Source organism: Uranotaenia lowii, chromosome 2 (genome assembly GCF_029784155.1).
Source record: "Uranotaenia lowii strain MFRU-FL chromosome 2, ASM2978415v1, whole genome shotgun sequence".
NCBI lineage: Eukaryota > Metazoa > Arthropoda > Insecta > Diptera > Culicidae > Uranotaenia > Uranotaenia lowii.
Genome location: NC_073692.1, coordinates 169,554,982 through 169,582,152, shown reverse-complemented (window position 1 = coordinate 169,582,152; position 27,171 = coordinate 169,554,982). Strand labels below are relative to the sequence as shown.

At 37.5% G+C, this 27,171-nt stretch overlaps 2 protein-coding genes across 4 annotated transcripts in view; both read right to left on the bottom strand.

Moving 5' to 3' along the window:
* The window catches only part of LOC129750145 (uncharacterized), a 531,649-nt gene that overhangs the window by 415,209 nt on the left and 89,269 nt on the right, over positions 1-27,171 (bottom strand). The window lies entirely within an intron of this gene.
* Positions 16,580-18,411, bottom strand: LOC129742075 (uncharacterized protein K02A2.6-like). Its single transcript, XM_055733921.1, has 2 exons — positions 17,917-18,411; positions 16,580-17,728 (listed from the first exon to the last, which is right to left on the bottom strand). Exons 1-2 carry the CDS (start codon positions 18,409-18,411, stop codon positions 16,580-16,582), a joined length of 1,644 nt encoding a protein of 547 aa, XP_055589896.1.

The window sequence follows — 27,171 nt, the reverse complement described above, 5'->3', positions numbered from 1 at the left end:
GAAGTTTGAATTTAACACATGTTTTCAGAAAAATAAGCAGAACAATTTGAGAAACAGCGGAACGGCGGGACATTTTCTAAAAAGCTTTTGCGAAACGGATGACAACCCTAAGTTAAAGTCTTGTTTTAACCCCTAATTCCCCTATAATTTGTTAACCATCCAGAAATACACTGATTTGGACTAAAAAAATTTTTTATTTCAATTCCCCTACATTTATAATATTGTTCAGAAAATGCATGTTTGGAATTCAAAAATTTAAACCAAATAAGGCCTATGTCACCTGATTTTTTTTTTCGAAACATCGAATGAAGGCTGTTTGAGCTACCGCTCGCGTTTGCAACTGGAGTTATGGCTGTTTTTACTCTGAAGGGGAAACATGTTCGGATTTGAAAGTTTCTAACCAAATGAGACTAATTTTGTGTGACTTTTTCCGAGGAATCCAATGAAGACTGTTCGTACCACTGCACTCATCGGAAACTGGAGCTATGGCCGTTTTACCCTCAAATTCCCAACATTTTTAATTTTGTACAGAAAAAGCTTGTTTGCACTAGAAGATTTCTAGTGTGTTCGGACAAAGAGACCTTTCTAATGTATTTTTTTCCGACGAAGTCACTGCACCCATCGGAAAAAGGAGCTGTGGCTGTTTTACCCTCGATTTTCCTACATGTTTGATACAGTTCAGAAATAGCTTGTTCGGACTTCAAAATTATGATCCAAATTAGACTCATCTTGAGTGATTTTTTTCCGAGGAATCGAATGAAAGCTACTTTAACCCAACATTTTTCAATTAATTTAAAGAAAAGCTTGTTCGCGCAAGAATTTTTTTTTAACAAATGTAAACTCTCTTGTAATATTTTTCCGAGGAATCGAATTAAGGCTTTTTGAGCTACCACTCGCTTCGAAAAATAGAGTTATGGCTTAACTATTTGAAGAATGTTGGGAAATTCAGGATATAATATAAGATAAGTCGCATTGTAGTTGAATTGAGGGTGAAAACAGCCAAAACTCCATTTTCCCGATGCGTGCGGTGGCTCAAATAGCCTTCATTCGATTCCTTGGAAAAAGGAACGCAAGGAAGGTCTCATTTGGTTCAAAATTCTCAAGCGCAAACTTACTTTTTCATATTCGAATTGTGCGTCTCGGTGGTCGAGTGGTTAGCGTGGTAAGACGGTAATCGCTAGGTCCACTGACGGCATGGGTTCGATTCCCATCTCGGTACTGGGTGTTAAATGTTAATCTTAAGTTGTCCACGTCATTTATTCAGTCTGTAAAGCCTAAATCGGCTAAGACGGTGTATGTCTTTTAAATTCCGATCTTAGGTCCAAGGATATTAAACGGAGTTTTTATCCAGCAATGACATGAAAAAAATCTCTTTTTAAATGTTTATAATTAATAAATTGATTAAACAAATCCAAGCTGACTAGTCGTTTCCGAAGTGCCAGTGCTCCAAAAAAAAAAAACGAAAGACTAACAATTCATATCCACACAGCAAAAAAATCTGAATCCTTAACGACACTTAAATTGGAAACCTTCAATGTTATATGACGTAGAACGCGATTTATTAATGTAAATTTACAGATTAATACAAGGTTGAATACTTAACAGCATTGAATTCTAATGACATAAATATTACTTGACACGCGACGCGATTATTTGATGGAATTTACATCACATATGATGTAAATAAAAAGAAGCATCACATATGGCGGAATTTTCAGTGCGAATTGAATATTACACGTCTTTAATATTTTACATGTCTTTCAAATTTTACACGTTTGTAGATGTTTACAGGCGTGTAATGTTCAACTCGCACTGAAAATTCCGTCATATGTGATACTTCTTTTTATTTACATCATATGTGATGTAATTTTACAACTTTTTTCTGGTCGCAAAAAATTCTTAACAGCACTGAAATAGAAATTTCTTAAAATTACCCGACATGGAATGTTATCGGACATTGAATTAATTTTCAATGATTATTTTAAAACACTGAACGCGATAATGTCATGTAAAAATACAAACTGTCAAAAACCGGCACACACAAATGTCAACAAAGTGTTAAGTCAAGTCGTGCCCCAGAATATATTATATTGAAGCAGTTTTCCCGCGAGTGAGTTAATTGATCTTGCTGGTTCCTGGAGATCTTCGATGCGGTTTTGGAAGTGGCCCCACGTTATTAAATTAAGGATCCGGTACTTTGGGGAAGATAAAAAAAAGAATGAATGTAACTCTTAAAGGCAAAAAAATTGTGAGATAAAAAAAATTTTCCGTTAAATAAAATGAATTATATTAATTATACAAAGATTTTATCTTTTATTAAGAAATGAGAGAATTCCATTATTGAATCATATTAACGATAAATTAAATAAAACAAATTCCAGTTGGAAAGTTTTTATTCCAGTATTCAGTTATAATATAATTTACATCAATTTTATTTTACACGTAGCAAAATTTTACATCACTTTAATTTTACACGTCGCAAAATTTTACTGGCGTGTAATTTCCAACTAGCACTGAAAATTCCGTCATACACAGCAAAAAATTTCTAAAAGTATACGCAATCTAAAATACGAGTGATCTACTTTTTGACCAGAGTAATTCAAAACTGATGTAATTTTACACTTTTTTTAAACTTAATTTTGTATGATGTATGTTTACACGCCCTGATCTAAAAAAATATATCTCAATATAAAATTACATCGAAAACAATGTAAAACACGATAGATCCATTGTTTTCCTTTTTTTCGCATAAATTGTTCTGTTTTTATCCGAGATGGTAGTTTATTGTGCGAAAAAGAAAAAAATTCGCTTCCGCAGTTAATTTTGTATTAAAACCGAACCAAATTCTTTCAGAATTGAATTAAAAAATCTTTCGATTGCAGGAATTGCAATTTTATAAATGGATCAAAAGTCGAATCAATGTTGAATGTTTCTAATATTCAGGGGATTCCGATTACTATGCTGTTCCGGAAGGATCCAAGAATGCTGCCTGACGCTGATCGGAAAAACATCGCCTTTCTGGAGATCATCGGACATAACCACAATTCCAGCTGCCATTGATGGAGGGTGTTTTTTGAGTTTGCAGTGTATCGGAAATATATGTTAAATAAAATGACACATGTGGCGTATTTATTCATAAACAACACCCAAAATCTGATTATTTAAAAAAAAAATGTAATATTAACGGTAATATGTTTTGAAATTTACATCATTGTGTATTTTTACACGACGGTTTATGTCATCCGTTTTCGTGCATTGTTTTCGATCTAAATTTACACGCCTCAAAAATTACATTGTTGAGAAAAATACACCGTGGTAGAATTTTATATCAAAATCGATGATCCGTTTTCGTGCATCGTTTTCGATCTAAATTTACACGATTTTTTCTTGCTGTGTATATGATGCTTCTTTTTATTTACATCACATGTGATGTGATTTTACAGATTTTTTTCGTAGTGTGCATGTACTCTGATAATGCACTTGGATTTATGCCTAAGAGACTTGCAACATATCTTTAAGTTTCCGAAAAACATGAAAGAAGTAGAGGCTGGTGGTGCCAATTTTTAATTCATTTCTCAAATTAGCGGAATTTAATTTTTTTAAATGTACGTAAACTAAACAAAATAATGCTGAAAATATGTGCGGACGGCATCTCTGATCAGCATTTTGACAACTCCAGATATACATTTTGAAAGGGCACAAATTATTTTTTTTTATGAATTAATTTTTGCACGTGAACTTAACACAAAAATTTAACAATTGAAAAATCAAAGCTGAAAAAGTTTCACAGAAACGATTATCGTGTAGAAAACAAAATTTCAGCACATTTACTTGAAATAAACACGAAAATTAAGTGCACATTAAGCATCATGTGATTAATTATTAGCACAAAGGAAAAATTCTGTTCCTGCCATGGAGTATGACAAAAATAAATAAAAAAATCACCTCAGGTTCCAGATGGCAAGTGTGTTGGTCTAGAAATCTCGCGTGAGCTTTCAATACATCTTAAGAATTCACAGAAATCTGCTGCAAAAGCAATCAAAATAACATTAAAATTTGTGTTTCACATATAGAATATGTTGTCCAGGCTTCAAATATTCTAAATGGAACAAAGTTGCGACTAGTTTTTGTCAGTTTTTGTTCCAGTAATAAAACTGTTTGTTTACCTTTTGTTTCATAAATTTCTTTATTATTCCTTAATTTTCTTTATTATTCCTTAAATAACTGTTAATAATTGTATAGAAGTTGGAAGCAGGCGCACTGTCACTTCGGCTCTGAACTTCCATAAATTTTTACTGGTTGTAGAATGTAAAATATGGTTTTCCTAAGGAAACATTCGTCCAAAATCTATAGAAATCTTATTTTTAGGTTCATGCCTGAAATATTGTACCTCGCGTAACTTTTGATCCTATAGATAGAACTTTTCAAAAACTTCAGACATGCTAGCTTTATATTTCAACAATCACCCCGAAAAATTTCAATAGAAAGCGTAACGTAACTTCTGAGATATTGCAGTTGGAATGGTAAAAGTCCAAAACGTTGGATTTTCGTAGTATAACTGTATCTCAGGCTATCCAAACTTTAGAAAGCTCAAATTTTGTGATATAATAGTGAGATTGTTGATCTATCTTCCGCAGAAAATATGATCAAAAACAAAATCAGAGTAAAAAGTTATGGAAGTTCAAAGTCGAAGTGACAGTGCGCCTGCTTCCAATTTATATACAATTATGATTGGTACTGTATAACTAGGGAGAATTAATAATTAATCATTTTTTAATTCCCATTTTGTATTACTTTGTCTATGTTTATTTTCGTCTCTTAGCTAATTTTTAAAATTTTTATTAAGCTTCCGTTAATTTTGATTTGCTGTTTTGTATGACATTATGTAGGTAACGGATCTTTTTTTTTTTTATTTTATTTTTTTTAAACATATCTTTATTAGTACCAATTCATCATTACATTTATATTACATTATTACATTAAATTAGGTGTTCAGTTCAATAATGAACTTTCAGAGCCCTATAGTTTAATAATCACTAAAATTTATTTATTCGACTTAAATTTGCTGAGCACAATCAAGCATTTTTATAAAGGAGAACATCCTGCAGTGAAAAAAAAATATTTTAAACTAAAAACTAAAGCTATCCTAAAAATAAACTAATTGTAGAGAGAGCGAATCTCTGCGATGGAAGACTGCATCGATTTGCCTCTGAAGTTGGAGATGATTTTGTTGGCCATCTCTTCGATAGATTCAATGCCTGCAATCCGATGAAGATCTTCGGTGCTGTGCCAAGGTGGAAGCCGCAAAATCATTTTCAGAACCTTGTTCTGAATCCTCTGGATGGCCTTCTTCCTCGTCGCGCAGCAGCTAGACCAAATCGGAACTGCATACATTATCGCTGGTCGGAATATCTGTTTGTAGATTAACATCTTATTTCGCAGACACAACCTGGATTTCCTGTTGATGAGAGAATAAAGAGATTTAGTGTATTTATTACATTTAGATTGAATATCTTCAATGTGATTCTTAAAAGAAAGATTCCGATCAAGTGTGAGTCCCAAGTACTTCACGTGATCAGACCATTCTAAAGAAACCCCATTAAAAGTTATGGAATGATTTTCATAAGGTTTTAAAAAATTTGCTCTTGGCTTATGGGGAAATAAAATAAGTTGAGTTTTGGAAGCGTTAGGAGAAATTTTCCACATTTTCAAGTAATTCAAAAAGGAATTTAAATTTTGTTGCAATCTACTGCGTACCACCCGTAAATTTCGACCTTTGGCTGAAAGCAAAGTATCGTCAGCAAATAATCTTCTACCTTTTCCTTCTGGGACATCAGGAAGATCAGAAGTAAAAATATTGTATAAAATAGGCCCAAGTATACTACCCTGAGGGACACCAGCTCTAATGGGTATCCTTTCAGAGCATGAATTTTGATAGCTTACTTGCAAAGTTCGGCTAGTCAAATAATTTTGAATAATTTTGGTGAGATATACAGGAAAATCAAATCGAGCTAATTTAGCTACTAAACCTTTGTGCCAAACACTGTCAAAAGCTTTTTCAATATCAAGAAGAGCAACACCAGTTGAATAACCCTCAGATTTGCTAGCGTTAATCATATTAGTTACACTCAAAAGTTGATGTGTAGTAGAATGTCCATGACGAAAACCAAATTGTTCATCAGGGAAAATAGAATTCTGATTAATGTGAATCATCATTCTATTCAAAATAACTCTCTCAAATAGTTTACTTAAAGAAGGAAGCAAACTAATTGGTCGATAACTTGAAGGCTCTGAAGCACTTTTTCCAGGTTTCAAAATTGGAGTTACTTTGGCATTTTTCCATTTATTGGGAAAATAAGCCAAGTGAAAACATTTATTGAAGATTTTAACTAAAAAATTTAAAGTGCTTTCAGGTAACTTTTTAATAAGAATATAGAAAATCCCATCTTCCCCCGGGGCTTTCATATTTTTAAATTTTTTGAAAATCAATTTAAGTTCATCAATATTTGTCTCACAAGAACTTTCAAACACAATTTGCTTAGAAAGAATATCATCAAATTCTAGGGAAATTTGAGCATCAATTGGACTTACAACGTTTAAATTAAAATCATGAGCAGACTCAAATTGTTGGGCTAATTTTTGAGCTTTTTCTGCGTTAGTTAAAAGAAGTTTATCCCCATCTTTCAAAGTAGGAATTGGCTTCTGGGGCTTTTTTAGAATTTTAGTTAATTTCCAAAATGGCTTTGAGTAGGGTTTTATGTCCTCTACTGCTTTAGCAAAATTTTCATTACGAATGAAATTTAAACGACGTTTGATCTCTTTTTGAAGGTCGCAATAAATTAATTTCAAATAAGGATCCCTAGTTCGTTGAAATTGGCGTCGACGAATGTTTTTCAGTCGTATCAAAAACTGAAGATCATCATCAATTAAAGGTTGATTAAATTTATGTTTAACTTTAGGTATTGAAGCGGCTCTAGCATTGACTATTGAAGTTGTCAAATTTTCTACAGCCAAATCAATATCTTCTATTGAATTCAATGGAACGTTTACATCTAAATTACGTTCAATAAAATTCATATATCGCTCCCAGTTAGCCTTTTGAAATTTAAAAGTTGATTTTAAAGGGTTTTCAATGGGACTTTGGGATAAAGAAAATGTTACTGGAAGGTGGTCTGAATCGAGGTCCGCATGAGTAACTAATTGACTACAATGCTCGCCTAAATCCGTTAGAACCAAATCAATTGTGGAGGGATTTCTAATTGAAGAAAAACAAGTATGCCCATTAGGATATTCAACAGTATAATAACCTGCAGAGCAGTCATTAAACAAAATATTCCCATTTGAATTTGATGAAATATTATTCCAAGATCGGTGTTTTGCATTAAAGTCACCAATAATAAAAAATTTAGATTTATTTCTGGTGAGTTTTTGTAAATCTCCCTTCAAAAATTTTTTCTGTTCACCGCTACATTGAAAAGGCAAATATGCGGCAACAATTATAATTTTCCCCATAGAAGTTTCTAATTCAATTCCAATTGTTTCTAAGACTTTTGTATTGAAAGAAGGAAGAAGTCTAAATTTGAGACGACTATTGATGACAATAGCTACACCCCCACCTTGTCGATCAAGTCGATCATTTCGTAAAATTTTAAAGAAAGCATTGCTTTTCAAGTTATTGTCCGGCTTTAAAAAAGTTTCAGTGATGGCAGCAATATGTATGTTTTGAGTTTTCAAAAATAAAAAGAACTCGTCTTGGTTAGCCAGCAAAGATCTAGCGTTCCAATTCATAATATTTAAACATCTATTTGGATCCATGAGGGAATCGTAAAGTCATAATAATTTTGTTAGCATAATTAAAAGAAGTTTGGAAAGCTTCAAACATTGAATTTGCTTTCAACATAAGTTGCATCATTTCCATTAAATTTTGATGCAAAAATTTTAATTTTTCCTCAGTAATCTCACCCAAATCAACAAAATTGTTAGAATCAGAAGAGGAAGGAGAAGAAAAAGTATTTGAATTTCGGGGATTTTCCCAAGCCTTCGCATGAACGTTGAGACTTGGTTTTTTCCCATTTTTATTAGTTAAACCTGAAGAGGGAAACCCATTTTCAACCACCTCTGAGAACGATAAACAACGAGTCTGGGCGCAGAATCAGCACAGGTAACATTAAAATCACTTCGGGTATTACCCAGCCGTGATTCCAATGTCGGCCGAGGCTGACTACGAACAGGCAGGTTGTTTGCCGGTCTGACGTGTGTAGACGAAAAAGAGGAAGGAGGAGAAGAAACTTTTCTGGAAACTTTGGGGTTTTTCCTAGAAGCAACAATTTTTGCCCTAACGGGACAATCTAGAGAATTCGAGGAATGATTACCTGCGCAATTCGCACACTTAAAAATTCTGTTTTTGGCTTATCACCACCAAAAAGGCATTTAGATTTTTCATGATCGAATGAGCCGCAAAACATGCATCTGGCATTCATTCTACAATTTTTAGTGCCATGACAAAAAGCTTGACAACGACGACATTGCGTAATATTTTGTAAAAAATTGGTATGGGATTTACGAAAAGGTTCAAATTTTACTCGACAATGAAACATAAGACGAGCCTTTTCCAAAATTTTCAAATTATTAACCTGATCCTTTTTAAAATGGATCAAATAAAGTTCAGGAGCAAAACCAACACTACTGGTATTAGTCGTGTTGGTTCTTTTCCTCATTTGAATTACTTGAATTGGAGAAAAACCTAACAAAGAATTTAATTCATTTGTGATCTCATCCGGTGTCTGATCGCCGGTGAGACCACGAAGTACAACTTTAAAAGGACGATCACCTCTAGTGTCGTACGTAAAAAATTGGTGTTTTTTATTATTCAAATAATTTAAAATTTTTTGAAAATCATTAAAAGATTCCGCCAATATACGAGCAGTTCCCCTTCGACCGATCTGAAAAGAAATCTTCACATCCTTGACGGAAGTGACGATTTCTTTTCGAAAGGCATTGAAGTCAGGAATCGTGACCGTTATTGGTGGAATCTTTTCGTTTTTAAGAGTATAAGAAGAAGAAGAAGGTTTCTTAGTACTCTTATCAGAATTAAATATGAATATTTCCTCATCACCGATGTTATGAAGGACATCGAATGAATTGGAAATTTCTACTTTTTTGGCAGATGGCCCTGGATTAGGTTCAGCAATCCGTTTTCTTCCGGCCCTTGAGCCGGCCGAAGACTTCCCCATGCTGGAAAGAAAAGAGAAAATATGAATAAAAGAAAATGAAAATAATTTTAGCACTGAAAAGTGCTGATTGAAATACAGGTAAGGAAAAAATAAATAATGTAAAATGTTCCTGCAGGTACACAGCAACGATACGATGCTCCGGCGTACGTGTTGACGGCTCAACGGTACAGATGGAAGTCAGGTAACGGATCTTTGTTAAAAACTCGAAATGAAGACGGAAATAAAATAAATTTCATGGAATTCGATTTAAAGAAACTAAAAGGCCCAAATGTTTGTTTAAGATTTTGTAATTTGTTTGTTTACTTGTTAAGTGCTGGCAAAAATTCTCAATACAAAAGTCAAAAATCTGTGCTGGCAGCGTTTATCGTGAATGTCGTAATTCAATGTATTTTTAGTTATTTATGTACTCATAACAAATTAGTCATTTATTACAAATGCTTGACTTTAACGTTTTTGAGTCTAGTAACATTATCTTTCCCTTCCTTCTTTTTTCAAAACTTTGCGCTAAATCGAACAATCACGATGTTTAAGGGTTTTGATAACGATTTAAGAATTGTAAGAATTTGCGCTGGTAATAATTTATATTTATTCAAAAAGTACTCATTTTGCTTTCACCTTTTCGATATGCTACGCCATACTTTTTGCGATTATCAGGACACCTGGCATCTCTGATCAAAGCTCCGAAAAAAATCACAGTGTAATACTTCCATTTCTGTCGCCAGATAGCGCTATTTGTGTCTCCCGTTTTCTCGTTAAGTGGTGTATATCGGTTCAAGTATATCTGATTTAAGACCCCAGGGTTTGAGAAATTTAAAAATGACCCAAAATCGACTCAGTCTATTGTGCAATGTATTTCTGACACTAGAAGATTTAGAAATGATCTAAGTCCTTTTTAATGGAGGGAAATAAATAGAATCTAAATCTGTTTTTAGTTTTCATGTAAGTTTATTAATTTATCAGTTTTAAATCATCAATTTCACTTAAAGACTAAATCTGATGAATGATTTCCAAAATCAGTTAAAAAAAACAAAGACATCAAAACTCTGTTCTCTTGTATTTTAAATTCTATGCAAATTCGATTTAACAAACATAAGATACAGAAACCACACAACTCACATCTTCTACATTCTAGAATAACCAAAACAGAAAAAAACAACTAGTGGTGTCACGATGGGCTCTCCCCTACGAGAAAAAGAAAAAAATATATTTTTTTTTAAAACGATCAATTAATTTTCTAAAACCAAAATAGTTTCCACTTGGCAGTTAGAAAGATTTTTTTTAAACTGCATCGTTTTTTAACAATTTCAACGAAAAAACTCATCAGACACACACTCCAGCCAAAAATAAGTGCTATCCAGGCTGTGTACAAATCCTCGAATTGCATGATAGTTCTACCGCCAACTAATGCTGCATCTTTGGTTTTCAGATGATTAGCTACTCCATTCATTTTGATGTACTGTTGTCGCTTGAAGAAATGATAGATACCGTAATCAAAATACCTCCTGAATAACAGCTGAAGTTTGAAAACGAGAGCAGTCCGTTTATCTTGCAAGAAGAATTCCAAATACGACAGCAGCGCTTGCGGAAGATATGTATATGCAGTACGTCCAGTTTCAAAATCCATAACCAAATTGATCGACGTTAACCTGTCTGCTTCTTGTTTTGGTATCAAATTAGGTTGACTTAAAACGTAACCGAAGTCATCTTTATTCATATCGTAGAGCTTGAACGGAATATCTGGGTATATTGGAGTTATAAGCTCAAACAATAAATCATACGAAGTATAAATTGGAAAATTCAGTTGCTCAATAGATTCCGGATCTTTTTCGTAGGAATCTGTACTCATAAGAACAATCAGTTTACACTCGTAGGCAGACAGTAGCAGAAAAATTATGAACAGCATTCCGGCAGCTGTTATTTTTTCCAGTTTACCAGTTTTGTTCAAGTCGTAATATTCTTCACCTATCGATGCTAGCAAGAACAAATTGTTCATGAATATTTTCGGTTTAGTATTGTTCAAAATAGTGCATCCAACAAACAAACAACCAATCAAAATCCATACTTGCCATTCCAATGGATTGATGAATACTTCCCAAAGTTCAAGTTTTTTGCCTCTAGGAAAAAATAACACGAAACTTTCAACCGCATCCATCGGCTCCAAAATTTTATCGAAATAGTTCCACTTGTCTAGCAATATTCTGTAGATATAAAGCTCATAGCTCATAGTTGATTCACTCTCTTTTGAATCTCGGAACACCCATTCAATCGTTGCGTTTAGATTTATAAATATTGAAAGAACTGCTCTGGTGTTGGGATCGTATCCAAAAGTCATAAAATCGATGACTGACGATTTAAAAAAATTACAGCGAATTTTGATCAACCCTTCAGTAAAATCATCAAGGGGATCTTTGAAAATGGGTGCTATGTCCTTAGCACTGTCAAGGGGTTTTATATGAAATGGAGAACCAAAATGGAAAATTGAAAAGTTGGTGTCGTTTTCTACTGCCACGAAGACTGCATAAATGTTCAAAGTCGGCGTAAGGTTCTGAGACAAAGAAGTGTACTGCGATACATTTCCTTTAAAAATATATACAATTTTTACAGGAAATCCTACGTACACTCCAGCATCAATACAATTTCGGGAGGAAGAATTCTGAAAAAGAAAAAATATCTTCACAATCGTCTCCTATTTTAATCAGTATACAAATTATCTCACCGCAGATAGATCACCCAAGTCAACAATCACAAGGACAGGTTTCCTACGGTGTCCCAACAGACGAACTTCTGACTTGAGCACGGGACCCCGAGATATCGTTATGACGTTGCCTATTTTTTCAACGAATGCGGAAATCAATGAATCCATCAACTTTTCATTCGCTGGCCCATTGTTTGATATTCGTAGCCAAATATCCGGGGTCCCGGACCATTGACGGTCTAGTTGGAAATAAATTTTGAGTATGAATGTAGCGATTTGTTCGGATGATACACTTAATGGTTCACTCAGACTTGGTGCAGCAACCAGAAGGCAGATAATAACAGCTGATGATAAAGTCATACGGTGGGATTTTCTGACATGCAGTCGGTTGAAAAGATATTTTAGCTATGATTCAGGTTTTTTTTCTACACGAACTAAGCTGGAAAATGTTCCAAGGAAACGAACATCACATTAACTTGCAAAATAATATGGTTTATTAGCTACTATTTTGTCACACGTGTTTGTTGAACATATTGATTAGAAGGAAAACTGAGTATTATGCAGAAACTTATAAATCTGGACCATTAGTAGACGTACACTTATAAGAAATCTTGCTTCAGTTTAAGATAAAATATTGCAGTCAATACAAAGACATATTAGTAGCTTCAAAATGGCCAGTTTTTCTTCAAATTACCATGATTAACAAACACGTGTGTCAAACAACAAGCTAATATACATAAAGGAGAGTGAGGAATCATGAGCCATTTTTTTCTTTGCCCTACAACTTCTTTATTTTAAAAGATAAAAAAAAAAAGATAAATGTCTTGGGCTTTCATCATTAGGCTTTTTTTTTATTATTATTGTTTAGTGAATTAAATTCTTCGAGTTTCGACTGTTTTGAACAAAAGATTATTTTTTTATTTTAAAAAATGGTGGGGAATTGTGGGCCACCGATTTCAAATTGGCCAATAACATGCAAAGTTTATGTGTTGACCAAAAACTGAAATTTAATAATTTATTAAGTTATTTTAAAACAATATCAGATGAGGATATAGAAAAGAGAATTGTGTATGATCCAGGGCGCCCACTAAATTCTGATTTTGCATTTCCCGCATTTTTTCCCGACTTTTTCCCGCATGATCTAACGAAGTTCTGGAATCTCAAAAACAAAAAATCAGTCTCAAAAGCTCTATTAATTAACTCCTATCTCTACCTCCCCGCGGTGCCGGCTGGGGTGCGAGTAACCTAAGCGGAGATCGGGTACCCAACCCCGGTGGATGCTTTGGTCGCATGCAGACTGAGAAGGTGGCCGCACGCGTCTGTTCCCCAGGTCAGGGGCGGCGTGCAACAACAACCGAGCGTCTGTTCTCCAGGTCAGGGGCGGCTCAAACAGCGTCTGTCTTGCAGCAAGCGGCTGAATTTATGAAATGCGGCTCCCGCCAGCTAAGTCCAAGATGGCAGCCCCATCGCGGGATAGGGACTTTAGGCTAACAACCTACTGCACCCGATTCATAAATTGTTACGGAATCCGAAATAAATGACCGATCTGGAATTTTGGCGACGACTTTTAGCATGAAAACACGGACACGAATTGGAACTTGGAATGTTTTAACCCTTGCCCAACAAGGCAAACTGGAACAACTTGCTAGAGAGGCTAGCCGCCTCAAGCTTGAAATTCTGGGACTGAGCGAAGTCCGTTGGCCTAATACTGGAGAACACAAGACACAATCCGGGCAAGTCCTGCTTTACTCTGGCATACGAGGAGAACATGCTACTCGGGAACGAGGAGTTGGTTTCCTGTTAAGCCCGCAGGCCTACGCGGCCCTCATTAGATGGGAACCGATATACGAAAGATTAATCGTAGCCAGATTTAGAACACGGGTTAGAAACCTTACAATGGTCCAGTGTTATGCGCCAACTGACGTTGCCGATTTGCAGGAGAAAGAGCAGTTTTACAGTCAACTGAACAGCGTGGTGGAGAAAATTCCGAAGGGTGACATTCAAATCCATTTGGGCGACTTCAACGCAAAGATTGGCTCCGACAATCAAGACCTTGAGCGCATCATGGGGCGCCATGGCCTAGGACAGATGAGCGAAAACGGAGAGCTGTTTGTAGAATTTTGTGGCAACAACAACATGGTGATCGGTGGATCGCTCTTCCCCCATCGACCAGCACATAAGGTCACTTGGGTATCCCGAGATGGCCGAACAGAAAATCAAATTGACCACATCTGCATCAGCCGAAAATGGAGAAGGAGCCTTCTTGATGTCCGCAACAAGCGAAGCGCAGACATTGCATCTGACCATCACCTCGTCCTTGGCGAGATACGACTGAGAGTTGCGCGTGTCCAACGGCGCGAGGAGAATGTCGGGTGTCGATACGACGTCCGCCGGTTGGAGAATCCAGAGGTGAAAAGGGCATACGTTGAACAGCTAGAATCCCGAGCCTCGGAGCTGCCGACAGGCGGAACAGTCGAAGAACAGTGGTGTGGAATCAAGAATGCCTTTATCACGACGAGCCATGGTACTCTCGGTAAAGTTTGTGGAAGAAGGAGTGAAAGAATGTCGGATGAAACTTGGAGGATGGTCGATGATCGGAGAAAGGCGAAAGTCGAAATTGAGCAGGCATGTACCGGGTCAGCCAAAGCAGCCGCCCGCTTACGATATGCGGAGCTGGAAAAGGCAGTTAAACGAGCTTGTAGACGAGACAAGAGAGCCTGGACAAACACCCTAGCCGAAGAGTGAGAAAGAGCCGCCGCCAATGGAGATATCCGATTGCTTTATGACATTTCTCGCCGCCTCAGTGGTGCAAGGACTAATGCAAGAATGCCGCTAAAAGACCGAGCAGGTCAGTTATTGACCGATCGAACAGATCAGCTCAAACGATGGACTGAGCACTTCGAACAACTCTTCCGAGTCACGAATAGCGATGGCCAACAGAACCCGCAGCTCGAAGTGCCAACAGTAAGCCGCATAAACGGCGTCAACTCGGAAGCGCCTTCGCTGGCTGAAATAGAAGCGGCAATCAAAAACGTGAAATCCAACAAATGACCTGGGATCGATTGCATCCCTGCTGAAATGCTGAAAGCCGACCCTGCCCTATCAGCACAAATGTTGCACCGTCTTTTCGCTGACATCTGGGATACTGCAACATTCCCGGCAGACTGGATGCAGGGTATCCTCGTAAAGGTCCCGAAGAAAGGAGACCTGACAGAGTGCGGTAACTGGCGAGGCATAACGTTGATCTGTACAACCCTCAAAGTACTCTGCAAAGTGATTCTGAACAGGATCCAGGAAAAAATCGACGCTACACTACGACGGCAACAAGCTGGATTCCGAACCGGACGATCATGTGTGGACCACATCACAACGCTACGAATCATACTGGATCAAATCAACGAACTCCAGGACTCTCTTCTGCTGGTGTTCGTTGATTTCGAAAAAGCATTCGACCGACTAAACCATGAAAACATCTGGGCGGCTCTAAGGCGACGAGGGGTCCCAGAGAAACTAGTCCATCTCATCGAAGCACAGTACGAGGCATTTTCGTGCAAGGTCTTGCACGACGGTGTCTTGTCCGAACCAATCCCGGTAACTGCTGGAGTGAGACAGGGATGTATATTGTCACCGCTACTTTTTCTCATCGTAATGGATGAGATTCTGATTGGATCGATTGGCTGTGCACCGAACCGAGGATTGCCGTGGAATCCTTCAACAATGGAGCAACTGAACGACCTTGACCTGGCTGACGATATTGTTTTGCTCGCCCAAACACAACCGGACATGCAGAGCAAACTCGACGACCTCACCGAAAGTTCCATGGCAGCAGGTCTCAAAGTCAATGTCGGAAAGACCAAGTCGATGGAGATCAACACAGGAAATCCTTCCAGTTTCATGGTAGCTGGGCAACAAGTTGAGAAAGTGGAGTGCTTCCAGTATCTTGGTAGCCAGATAACGCCTGATGGTGGTACCAGGAAAGACATCGAAACCCGGATCAGAAAGGCCCGATTTGCGTTTGCGAGTCTCCAAAACATCTGGCGGTCACGCCAGATCTCTCTACGAACGAAAATCCGAATCTTCAACTCAAACGTCAAATCCGTATTGTTGTACGGGTGCGAAACTTGGTGCACATATGCGGTAACGACGCTAAAACTGCAAGTATTTGTAAACCGCTGCCTGCGGAATATCATCCGCGCTTGGTTGCCTGGCAACTGGATCTCGAATGAGGAAATACATCGCCGGTGTCATCAAAAGGCGCTAGAAATCGAGATTCGGGAACGTAAGTGGAGATGAATTGGGCACACGCTGCGAAGAGATGAAAACGAGATTTGCAGAGAGGCGCTAGATTGGAATCCAGAAGGTCGTCGAAGAAGAGGCAGACCCAGAAACTCGTGGCGGCGAAGCCTAGCCGCTGAAATCCGAACTGTCGACGAGAATCTTGACTGGGACCAAGTGAAGACGCTGGCTCCGGATCGTCAACAGTGGTGGTCTTTTAACACGGCCATATGCACCGGAGGATCGGCGCGGGATCATTAAGTAAGTAAGTCTGACAGAATATGTCCGAAAAATTTCACACTTGTTTGGCAAAGATTCAATTATCGCGGTTTAGTTTAACATTCTTGGCTTCAAGACAAATCAGCAGATTTTTAAGCTATTCGGAATGGTTTTCTAAAGCTTCCAGTAGTGTATCACCAACACCAAAAACGATCCGATCGTCAACAAGACACTCAACACCCTCGATATCCTGAACGACTTCTTGCAGTTTCATCTGAAATATTTCAGGTGCTGGAGCAATTCCAAAGGGGAGACGAACCCAACGATAGCGACCAAAAGGTGTCCAAAACGTGGTGAGTTTGCTGCTTTTTTCTTCAAGCACTACATGCCAAAACCCCTTACGAGCATCAACCGTGGAGAAAACTTTAGCTCTGCTCAATTCCGGTAAAATTTCGTCGATTGTTGTAAACTGCAGATGCGGACGCTTCAGAGCCCTGTTCAGCGGAATAGGATCAAGACAAATTCGAAGGCACTCATTTTCAGCACTTCCTCTTTTTACCAACACGATGTTGCTGACCCAATCGGTAGGACTCGTCTCCTTAACAATGATTCCGTCCTTCTCCAGTTTCTTGAGTTCTTTCTTCAGCTTGGGTCTCAAAGCAATTGGAATTCGACGAGGTTGTTGAATTGAAGGAGGAACATTTGGATCAATTTCTAAAGACACACAGCCAGAGAATCTACCATAACCGTCAAAAACCTTCGGATGTTGATCTATTATTGCTTGAGCTCGAATACGATAGATGTTAAGCAAATCCTGATCAGATTGAGGCGAGGTGAACGATACAGAGTTGCAGAATTGAACGAATCCAAGGATCTTACAAACATTGGCAGACAGCAGGGGGCGGTGACTAACATTCACAACTTGTAGCAAAAGGTTGTACTTACGTCCGTTCCTGCGACATGGTATGGTAACTTCACCTTTTACTGGAATCTCTCCACCTCCAAAGCTTTGCAGATTAAATTTCGAAGGATTCAGCTTCGGGTTGGGATTTCCGGTCACCTTCGTCAACCAGTCGAAACTAACTAAGCTAGTATTGGCTCCGGTATCCAGCTCGCATTGATGTGACTGCCATTTGTTGCCGATTTTTAGATCCAAATCTGCAAGAACATGCCCTCCAGCCTTCGAATGGTCGTGTATTTTTCCAATGGTCACTTTTTCTGCATCACTATCTCCATCGCTGCTTTCATCACTTGTTTCACTTTGACTGTCATCAGTGTCATAATCACTATCACTTTTTTCACTTTTCTGTTTTTATTTTTATGTCTCAACTTGCACACAACTTCGTAATGGTTCTTCTTTCCACATTTTCGACACTTTTTACCCAATGCTGGACACGAACCCTTCTGGAAGTTGTGCCAGTTCCCACAAAATTTACACTTTCCCAGTTTGTTTTTCTTTTTAATCACATTAACATCACTCATCGAAAAGCCCACAGTCGCAGAATGCTGCTCGGTAATTTCTTCCGCCCAACACAAATTCACTGCTTTCACTTCCGTTAGCTCTGACATTGTCAGAAATTTTGTACACAATTTTTGCCACTTATTCGATGTAGCAATCTTGTACGTTATAAGTTTTTCCTCTAAATCACCAAACTGGCACAAACGAGCAAGCAATTTCATTCGCGAAACAAACTCGTCGATGCTTTCTATTGGTTGCTGTTGCATTGAGAAAAAGTCTAACCAATCGACAAGCTGGTTCCGTTCACGCACCACTTTAGCTTTAATCGCAGCAAGAGCTTCTTCTGGATTAGCTAATTGTTCCGGTGTAAGATCGAAATTGAAATATATTCCAGAACTTTCCATCGCGACAGGCCTTGCCGATGCACTTGCAGCTTCATTAGCCGCACTCCTGTTATGAACACTTTGCACCAATGTAAGGAGAGCCTTATTTTGCTGCTCCATAAAATACTGGAACTGTTCGGAATTCATTTTGAAAATTGTCTTCTTCACTCCGGCGCACGAAAAGAAATATGGCCGCCAAACAGCAACGAAAACACACTCAACTAACGATGCAAAAAAATGTTCACTGTTCGCGAATGATTCCGTCACGCCCGGAAATGTTTTTTATTTTTCGACACACGAAAACTTCTTGCGATTTAATGACACAAAACGACTTTAAAGACCACGAGAACTTCTGACACCATGTTTCGGATGTTAAAGAAAACTCTAGAATAAACTTTTAGAAGAACTTTATTCACGCGTCTTTCTCTACTGAGGTACAGAACTCGAATGAAGCAAGGAGCAGTGTTGCGTATTTAGATTGGCAGGAGCACGTCCATAAACTACGAAACTAGGTGACTCCTTATATTATGTCACATAATATAACATACATATGTCGTGAGACGGAGTACTATGTAAATAAAATAAAATAAGTGTAGAGCAAAGGCGCTACACGCTCGTTTTTTTATAACCTTTTTTTGTTATAAAATAACAATTTTTCGACTTTTGTTGTAAAACTGCGAACATGGTTAATCACATATTAAAGCTGTTTTCAATAGTAAAATAAGCATCTTACTAAAAATTTTCTGCCCTTATCTCCCCTATGTTTAGGTTCGTGAATCGAAAACAAAGCCACAACTTATTTTTGCCTTCTACAAAAAAATAAGAATATTTTTAATATCATATGAACTAACACTTTTTTCATGAAATAAATCAAAGCTGTAGGATTATAAGGTACTGTTTTTTTAAACCTCCATCGTGATTTCACAATTTCAGCTAAACAAACCAACACACTCAAATTCCAGCCAAACAACACAGTTAACCAAGCCGTGTACAAATCGTAAAATTGCAGGATAGCTCTACCGCCAAATGTGGCAGCTGCCTTGGTTCTCAGATGATTGGCTACCCCATTTATATGATACTTGTGATTGTTAAAATAATGAAGGTGACCACAATCAAAAGCTCTTCGAAGCGAATGGCTAAGCTTGGGTATGAGAGGATTCCGTTTTGGTTGCTGGAAATAAACCAAAATGGTGGAGAGGGATTGGGGAACAGTTGAAAATGCTGTCCGGCCGGATTTAAAATCCAAACCAGTTGGTAACGAACTAATCCTTTGAGCTTCTGTTTTAAAAATTATATTTGGATTTAAAAAATCTTCTTCACTCCTTATTTTTCCTAAAAAAGTCTCAAACTTTAGCCCGGGATAGAGGGGGCCTAAAAAATCCACAAAGATTTGATTTTGGCAAAGAATAGAAGTTGTAATCTCATCAACACTTTGCACATCTTTTGCGTAAGAATCGGTACTCATCAGAACTATAAGTCTACATTCGTAGGCAGATAGCAATAGAAAAATAAAAAACATCATGCTTACTGCTGAGATTTTTTCAAAATTGTTAGTTTTGTTCAAATCATATCTTTCCTCTCCTATCGAAGAGAGTAAAAATATATTGTTCATGAAAATTTGAGGACGTGTATTATTTAAAACAGTGCATCCAACAAATAAACAATCAATCAAAATCCACACTTTCCAGTCGAATGGATTGACAAAAACTTCCCAAATCTTAAGTTTATCTCCTCTACCTAATATGACAATCAATTCGTCGATTGTATCCATAGGTAACAAAGCTCTTTCACTATCATAAAGCCAGTTATGTAACATCTCTCTGTTGACACTTATTTCATAATTAACAATAGAAGGTTCGCTCTCTTCAGAACCTGGAAACACCCACTCGATAGATGCATTCATGTTTAACAATGTATTGACAATGACTCGATTATTTGGATCGTGTCCAAACTGAAGAAGATAAAAATCTATCCGTGTATCCAACTCACTGCGAACCTTGATTGATCTTTGTAGGAAATTATCTAGAGGATCTACGAAAATGGGTTTGATGTCATTGCCGTTTTTGAACACTCTAAGCCGATACGTTGAATCAAAGTGAAAAACTGAAAACTCAAATTTGTTATGAATAGCCAAAAACACGGCGTGAACATTCCAAGATAGTTCCAAATTTTTAGCAATTACAGGAAAAGTAGATTCGCTTCCTCGGTAAATATATATTATCTTCACAGGAAATGGTACGTAGGATCCAGCATCTATCACATTTCTAGCGTTGATATTCTAAAGAATGAAATTGATAGGTATATAATTTTGAAAAAAAAGATCGTACAAACGGCTCACTTTTAGAAAATCCCCCAAATCAACGATCACCAGCACCGGTTTTCTTCGCATTCCCAGAGCTCGAATTTCTTCTCCACGCACAGGGCCTCGAGAAATTAACTTAACAACCGTTAGCTGCTTCGTGAAAAAAGAAAGTAACATTTCCATAAGCGGTTCATTCAACCAATCATTATTTGACCAGCGAATCCAAATTTCCGGAGTTCCTAGCCATTGATCGTTTAAGTGTAGATAAGTTTGAAACACTAATGAACAGACTTCTTCGTACGGGTCATACTGTACACTGAAACTGAATGGAACAACCATTAAGAATAGTATCGTGGCTGGTATATAAACCATGTCTTGGATATACTAGCCTTAAACTGTTTGAATAAATGTTGTTCCGTTCTTTTTTTATTTATACCATTCAAAACTCAACACTTTAACGGAATCCTCACATGCGATGTCTAGCATCCATTTGATTTACAGCTTGAGGTCCCGGACACGTGTCTCAATAATTTGGTTTAATGACTATCCTTTATATCGATTTACGAAAAAAAAGTGCAGTTTAAATACTATGTAAGCACCCCTTTAACCCTCATCCGTACCACGTATCCGAGTTTCAATTTATGACACTCCTGATTTCAATCGCTGTATACTTCTCTTGTGTCTCTACCGATTTCTGTAAAGTTTATTGTTTTGTAAATCTAGCAATGTAGCTCTAGTGTTTATCAGACAATTTTCATAAACAAATGTTGAATGTTCCGTTATTCAAGGACAAAGAAAAAAAAAATCGAAAAACACGCTTCAGAAAGAGACTGTAGATTAGGGTTACCATATCCTTCAACGCTTAAAAAGAGTACGTTGAAATCAAATTTAAAAATATTTGGGAGAAACGGGAGAATCCAAGAAATTTGAATTCAAATAGTGATAATTAGTTGCTAGTTATGTGACTTACCTGGCATTTATGACTTTTCATTAGTACGTTTACGAATTGAAAGTTTTCGTTTTTAGTTTTTGTACTTTTTCTTGCAGATTTTTAGTAAAAAGTCAAAGGGTCGTTGGATTATTCGAAGAGATAGAGATAAGAACATCGCAAACATGAGCAAATGTTACATTGAAAAAAAAAAATCAATTTGCAGTTGTGCTCTTAGACAACTCCTTGTACGCTAATTGCATATTCAAAGGCGCTGATGCCTGCACAGTTTTCGATGCCTGTGAGAAGCCATTTCGGTGCAAATAACAGGCATTTTCAAAATCATCTGTACCGTTGAGCCGTCAACACGTTCGCCGGAACATCGTATCGTTGCTGTGTACTTGCAGAAACATTTTTACATTATTTATTTTTTCCTTACCTGTTTTTCAATCAGCACTTTTCAGTGTGGTGGCGGCTTATAGAATACTACCACTGGGATACTGGTCCACGTCGTAAAAGGCGACTTATCCAGTACTTCCCATATGCGTTAGTCATTCTTCAAATGCGACTATCACATTGGGAGGGGGGGAAACTTGGCTTGGGATTTTGAAGTTCTAAGCCAAGTTTTCTTCAGGGAGGATTCACCAATTGTGCTTATTGCTATTAATGCGCATGCACGAGTTGAATTCTCCTAAATTTTGTAAACACCCGCTTCAGGGTGGTTCTGTGCCTGTGGGCCCCAAAGTGGGGGTAGGAGGGTGTATAATAATCCTACCTTAAGCAGAACGTTGTTAAGGTCTGCACTATAGCCAGGCACTGGTGCAAAGGGCCGTATTTTTCCTGGCAACTCGTGGGATTCAGATTATACACACGATTTTTAAATTTTCATCCTGTATGGGATACCCCGCTTCATGCGTCGATATGAAGGTGCAGGGGTTCTTGTGTGTTATGGAAATATGTGTGGAATTCTTTGATAGAAATGCTTTCTATTAAGGTTGCACAGATAAATCTGCAGCACAAAAGAACCGCTACACTTAACTTATGTCGTTTAATCCTTAATGGAACTGCATCAATCGCCTTGGTGCAAGAACCCTATTTCCGAAATGGAACTTTTTACTTAGGGAATTTGCTCAAACCAAACTTTACTGTGTTCAGTGTAATTGAAATGACTAATGCCCGAATAATGCCTCGTGCATGTATATTGATAAACAATTCTTTAAATGCAACACTTATACCCAATCTAACAACAAGAGATATTTGCGTCGTTCAGGTTTCGCTGCCTGATAGAAAATACGTCTACTGTTCAGCATACTTACCATATGAACAATCATCCCCTACGGATGATTTAAAAAATGTCATTTCATTCTGTGAATCACAAAATACACCTCTTGTAATAGGCTGTGATGCCAATGCTCATCATTTTGTATGGGGTAGCTCAGATATCAATCTGAGAGGCTTAAATTTAATGGAATATTTAAGCAGCACTGATTTAGAAATTCTAAATGTAGGAAATAAACCAACTTTTGTTAGGTGTGACAGAGAAGAGGTGATTGACATCACACTTTGTTCTAGAACAATTTCTCAGGAAATTTCAAATTGGCATGTGCCTAACGAAGAATCGATTTCTGACCACAGGTTTATCTATTTTGAACACTCAGGTGAGTTTTTAGAAACAATTACATTCAGAAACCCAAGAACAACTAATTGGGACCTTTATTTGGAGCATATTGCTATTAAATTTCATGGATATACACCTGAAATTACTACTCCTTCTGAGTTGGATGAAGTGGTTGCAAAAACTACCGAAATTATTTTAAATTCTTATGAAGAAGAGTGTCCCGTACGAACGTTGAAATTCAACAAAAACAGTACACCATGGTGGAACTCAAATCTCAGTAAATTACGAAAAAACTGCAGACGCTCTTGGAACCGAAGGCGCACGGAAGGTTTTGATGCCTTCAAGTTGGCTCGCAGAGCTTACCGGAAAGCAACAAGAGCTGCCGAACGCTCAAGTTGGCAGAACTACTGCACAAACATTTCAAGCTTGCACGAAGCAAGTAGGTTAAATAAAGTCTTAGCCAAATCAAAAGATTATCAGGTTTCATACCTTAAAACCCCTAGTGGTGATTATACATCAAACGACGAAGAAACATTAAGTTGTCTATTCAATACTCACTTTCCAGGATGTGTTGATCAAGATTCATCGATAGAGCCTGAGTTCTTTTCTGGAAGTCTAGATTCCTTGCATTTTGCTCGGAAAATAGTTACTACAGAATCGATCAAATGGGCAATCGATGGTTTCGCTCAATACAAATCTCCTGGAAGTGACGGTTTATTTCCAGTTTTGCTTCAAAAAGGTTTCGATCATTTCAAACACATATTAAGGAAAATAATGATAAGCAGTTTTGCTCATGGATATATTCCTAAACTTTGGCGGCAGATAGCCGTGAAATTCATCCCTAAAGGGGGACGATCATCATACGACGAAGCCAAAAGCTTTCGTCCTATTAGTCTAAGTTCATTTCTATTAAAAGCACTTGAACGTTTAATTGATCATCATATCAGGCAAGAATGCTTTGTCCAACATCCGCTTAATGCGACACAACATGCATACCAAACAGGAAAATCAACATTAACTCTTCTGCACAACGTAGTACATAATATTGAAAATAGTTTTTCACAGAAAGAATCATGTCTAGGAGCATTTCTAGACATAGAAGGAGCATTTGATAATGTCTCGTTTACATCAATAATGGATGCGGCACTACTTCATGGAGTGCCTAGTGTTATAACTAACTGGATTAGCGCAATGCTAAGTAACAGGAATCTTCATTCGTCTTTAAGACAGGCTTCAATAACAAAAGTTAGCACACGTGGTTGCCCACAGGGAGGTGTACTATCACCTCTTTTGTGGAACCTAGTTGCAGACGGTTTGTTGAGAAAACTCAATGACCGTGGAATACCAACCTATGGATTCGCAGATGATTATCTTCTGCTGGTAAGAGGTTTGTGCATAAGCACATTATTTGATATAATGCAACAAGCTCTGCGCTCTGTTGAACGATGGTGTTCTCATGTAGAACTTTCAGTTAATCCTCTAAAAACTTACATTGTTTTATTTACTAAAAAACGTATCACCCGCGGGGTGCGCCCTCTGCTGTTTTATGGTTCCGAAATCACCGTGTCTAATCAAGTTAAATATTTGGGTGTCATTCTTGACTCCAAATTAAACTGGTCTGATCACATCGAATTCAGAATCAAAAAAGCATGCATGGCCTTCGGACAATGCCGACGTGCAATCGGAAAAAACTGGGGACTCAAACCCAAACATATTCACTGGATTTACTCCACAATAGTAAGACCAATTCTGGCCTATGGGTGTCTAGTGTGGTGGCAGAAAGGAGAAGTTGCAACAGTTCGGACTAAACTAAATCACCTTCAAAGAATGTGTCTCTTAGGGATGTCCGGATCGTTCACTACAACTCCTACTGCAGCACTAGAGGCTCTGTTTTCTATCAAACCTCTTCACTTGTTCCTAAAACAGGAAGCCTTCTCATGTGCTTTTCGTCTACAGGCAGTTGGTTTCTGGCTGTCAGGAAATATCGAAAGATCATCGAGTCATACAAATGTGTGGCCTGAATTAGTTAAATTAAACAAGTTTAATCTAGCGCCAAACGATTTAACACTCTCGAGTAGTTTTCCCTACATGGGGTTTAAAGTCAAATTTCCTTCTCCTCAAGAATGGTTATCAGGTTTCGTAGAGGACCAAATGTCCTCTCATATTGTATTCTATACTGACGGTTCATTATCAAACGGCCGTGCAGGTGCAGGAATTTACTGTCACGAGTTGAACTTAGAATATGCTGAACCTCTAGAAAAATATTGTACAGTCTTTCAGGCTGAGCTATATGCTATTATGTATGGAGTGCAAATTGCACTTCAAAAGAAGATTATGTTCAGAACAATTTATTTCTGTTCAAATAGCCAAGCAGCTATCAAATCACTCAGTGCTTCCAGTTCTAGATCAAAACTGGTAATCGCATGCCGGAAAGCAATCGAAGAACTTGCTGAAGGCAATGGATTAAACCTTTTATGGGTACCCGGACATAAGGGAATTTTTGGAAACGAATGCGCCGACGAACTCGCTAGAGCTGGGTCGGAAAAGGAATTTTACGGACCAGAGCCGGCTGTCCCAATATCACCATGTTGGTTCAGAAACCAAATTCAAACTTGGTCCTCTAACCAGCATGAACGATACTGGGAAGAGTTGGACACTTGTCGTCAAACTAAATTATTTTTAGAAAAACCATCTCCAATCATATCGAGTTACTTATTAACTTTAAATAAATCTCATTGCAGCATCTTGATCAGAGCACTCTCCGGTCATTGTAAACTCAACTATCACATGCACAACATTCAGCGTGCTGAATCTCCAGTATGTGGTAGTTGTGAATCAGATGTGGAAGATTCCTTCCATCTTATATGTAACTGCCCCTCATTTGCCAGACTACGTTTTCGTACTCTGGGATCTTACGCTTTAAGCGAATCTGAGTTTAAGAAATTAAACTTGAAAAACATTCTATCATTCCTTACCGAATGTAGAAAAGAGCTTTAATGCTAATAATCCCTAGTGGAAAGGCTTTATGCCATCTTAAATAGATTGAATTTATTTCTTCCTTTTATAGGTTTTTCAGGTTTCTCAGGTAAATGATGAAATCTTGGATAAAAAAAAAAGGCTAGGCACAATTTTCCCGTATGTTTGGATAACGTGCCGCTATTAAGCCTACCCCCATTCTGATACCTGATACCTGAACATTTTTACATTATTTATTTTTTCCTTACCTGTTTTTCAATCAGCACTTTTCAGTGCTAAAATTATTTTTATTTTCTTTTATTTTTTTTTCTCTTTCTTTCCAGCATGGGGAAGTCATCGGCCGGTTCAAGGGCCGGAAGAAAACGGAATGCCGAACCTTATTCAGGTCCATCGCCCAAAAAAGTTGAATTTCCAATTCATCCGATGTCCTTCATAACATTGGTGATGAGGAAATATTCATATTTAATTCTGATAAGAGTACTAAGAAACCTTCTTCTTCTTCTTATACTCTTAAAAACGAAAAAATTCTACCAATAACGGTCACGATTCCTGACTTCAATGCCTTTCGGAAAGAAATCGTCACTTCCGTCAAGGATGTGAAGATTTCTTTTCAGATCGGTCGAAGGGGAACTGCTCGCATTTTGGCGGAATCTCATAATGATTTTCAAAAAATTATAAATTATTTGAATTATAAAAAACATCAATTTTTTACTTACGACACTAGAAGTGATCGTCCATTTAAAGTTGTACTTCGTAGTCTCACCGGCGATCAGACACCGGATGAGATCACATCTGAATTAAATTCTTTGTTAGGTTTTTCTCCAATTCAAGTAATTCAAATGAGGAAAAGAACCAACACGAATAATATCAGTAGTGTTGGTTTTGCTCCTGAGCTTTATTTGATCCATTTTAAAAAGGATCAAGTTAATAATGCAAATTCTTGAAAAGGCTCGTCTTATGTTTCATTGTCGAGTCAAATTCAACCTTTTTGAAAATCTTCAACCAATTTCCTTCAAAATATTACGCAATGTCGTCGTTGTCAAGCTTTTTGTCACGGCACTAAAAATTGTAGAATGAATGCCA

What these genes read in the sequence shown, in the direction of transcription:
- LOC129742075 (XM_055733921.1), bottom strand. Translation starts at nt 18,411, where the DNA reads ATGAATTCCGAACAGTTCCAGTATTTTATGGAGCAGCAAAATAAGGCT. An exon ending in CCGAGCAGCATTCTGCGACT is followed by an intron (nt 17,729 to 17,916) that starts GTGGGCTTTTCG and finishes AAATAAAAACAG; the next exon opens with AAAAGTGAAAAAAGTGATAG.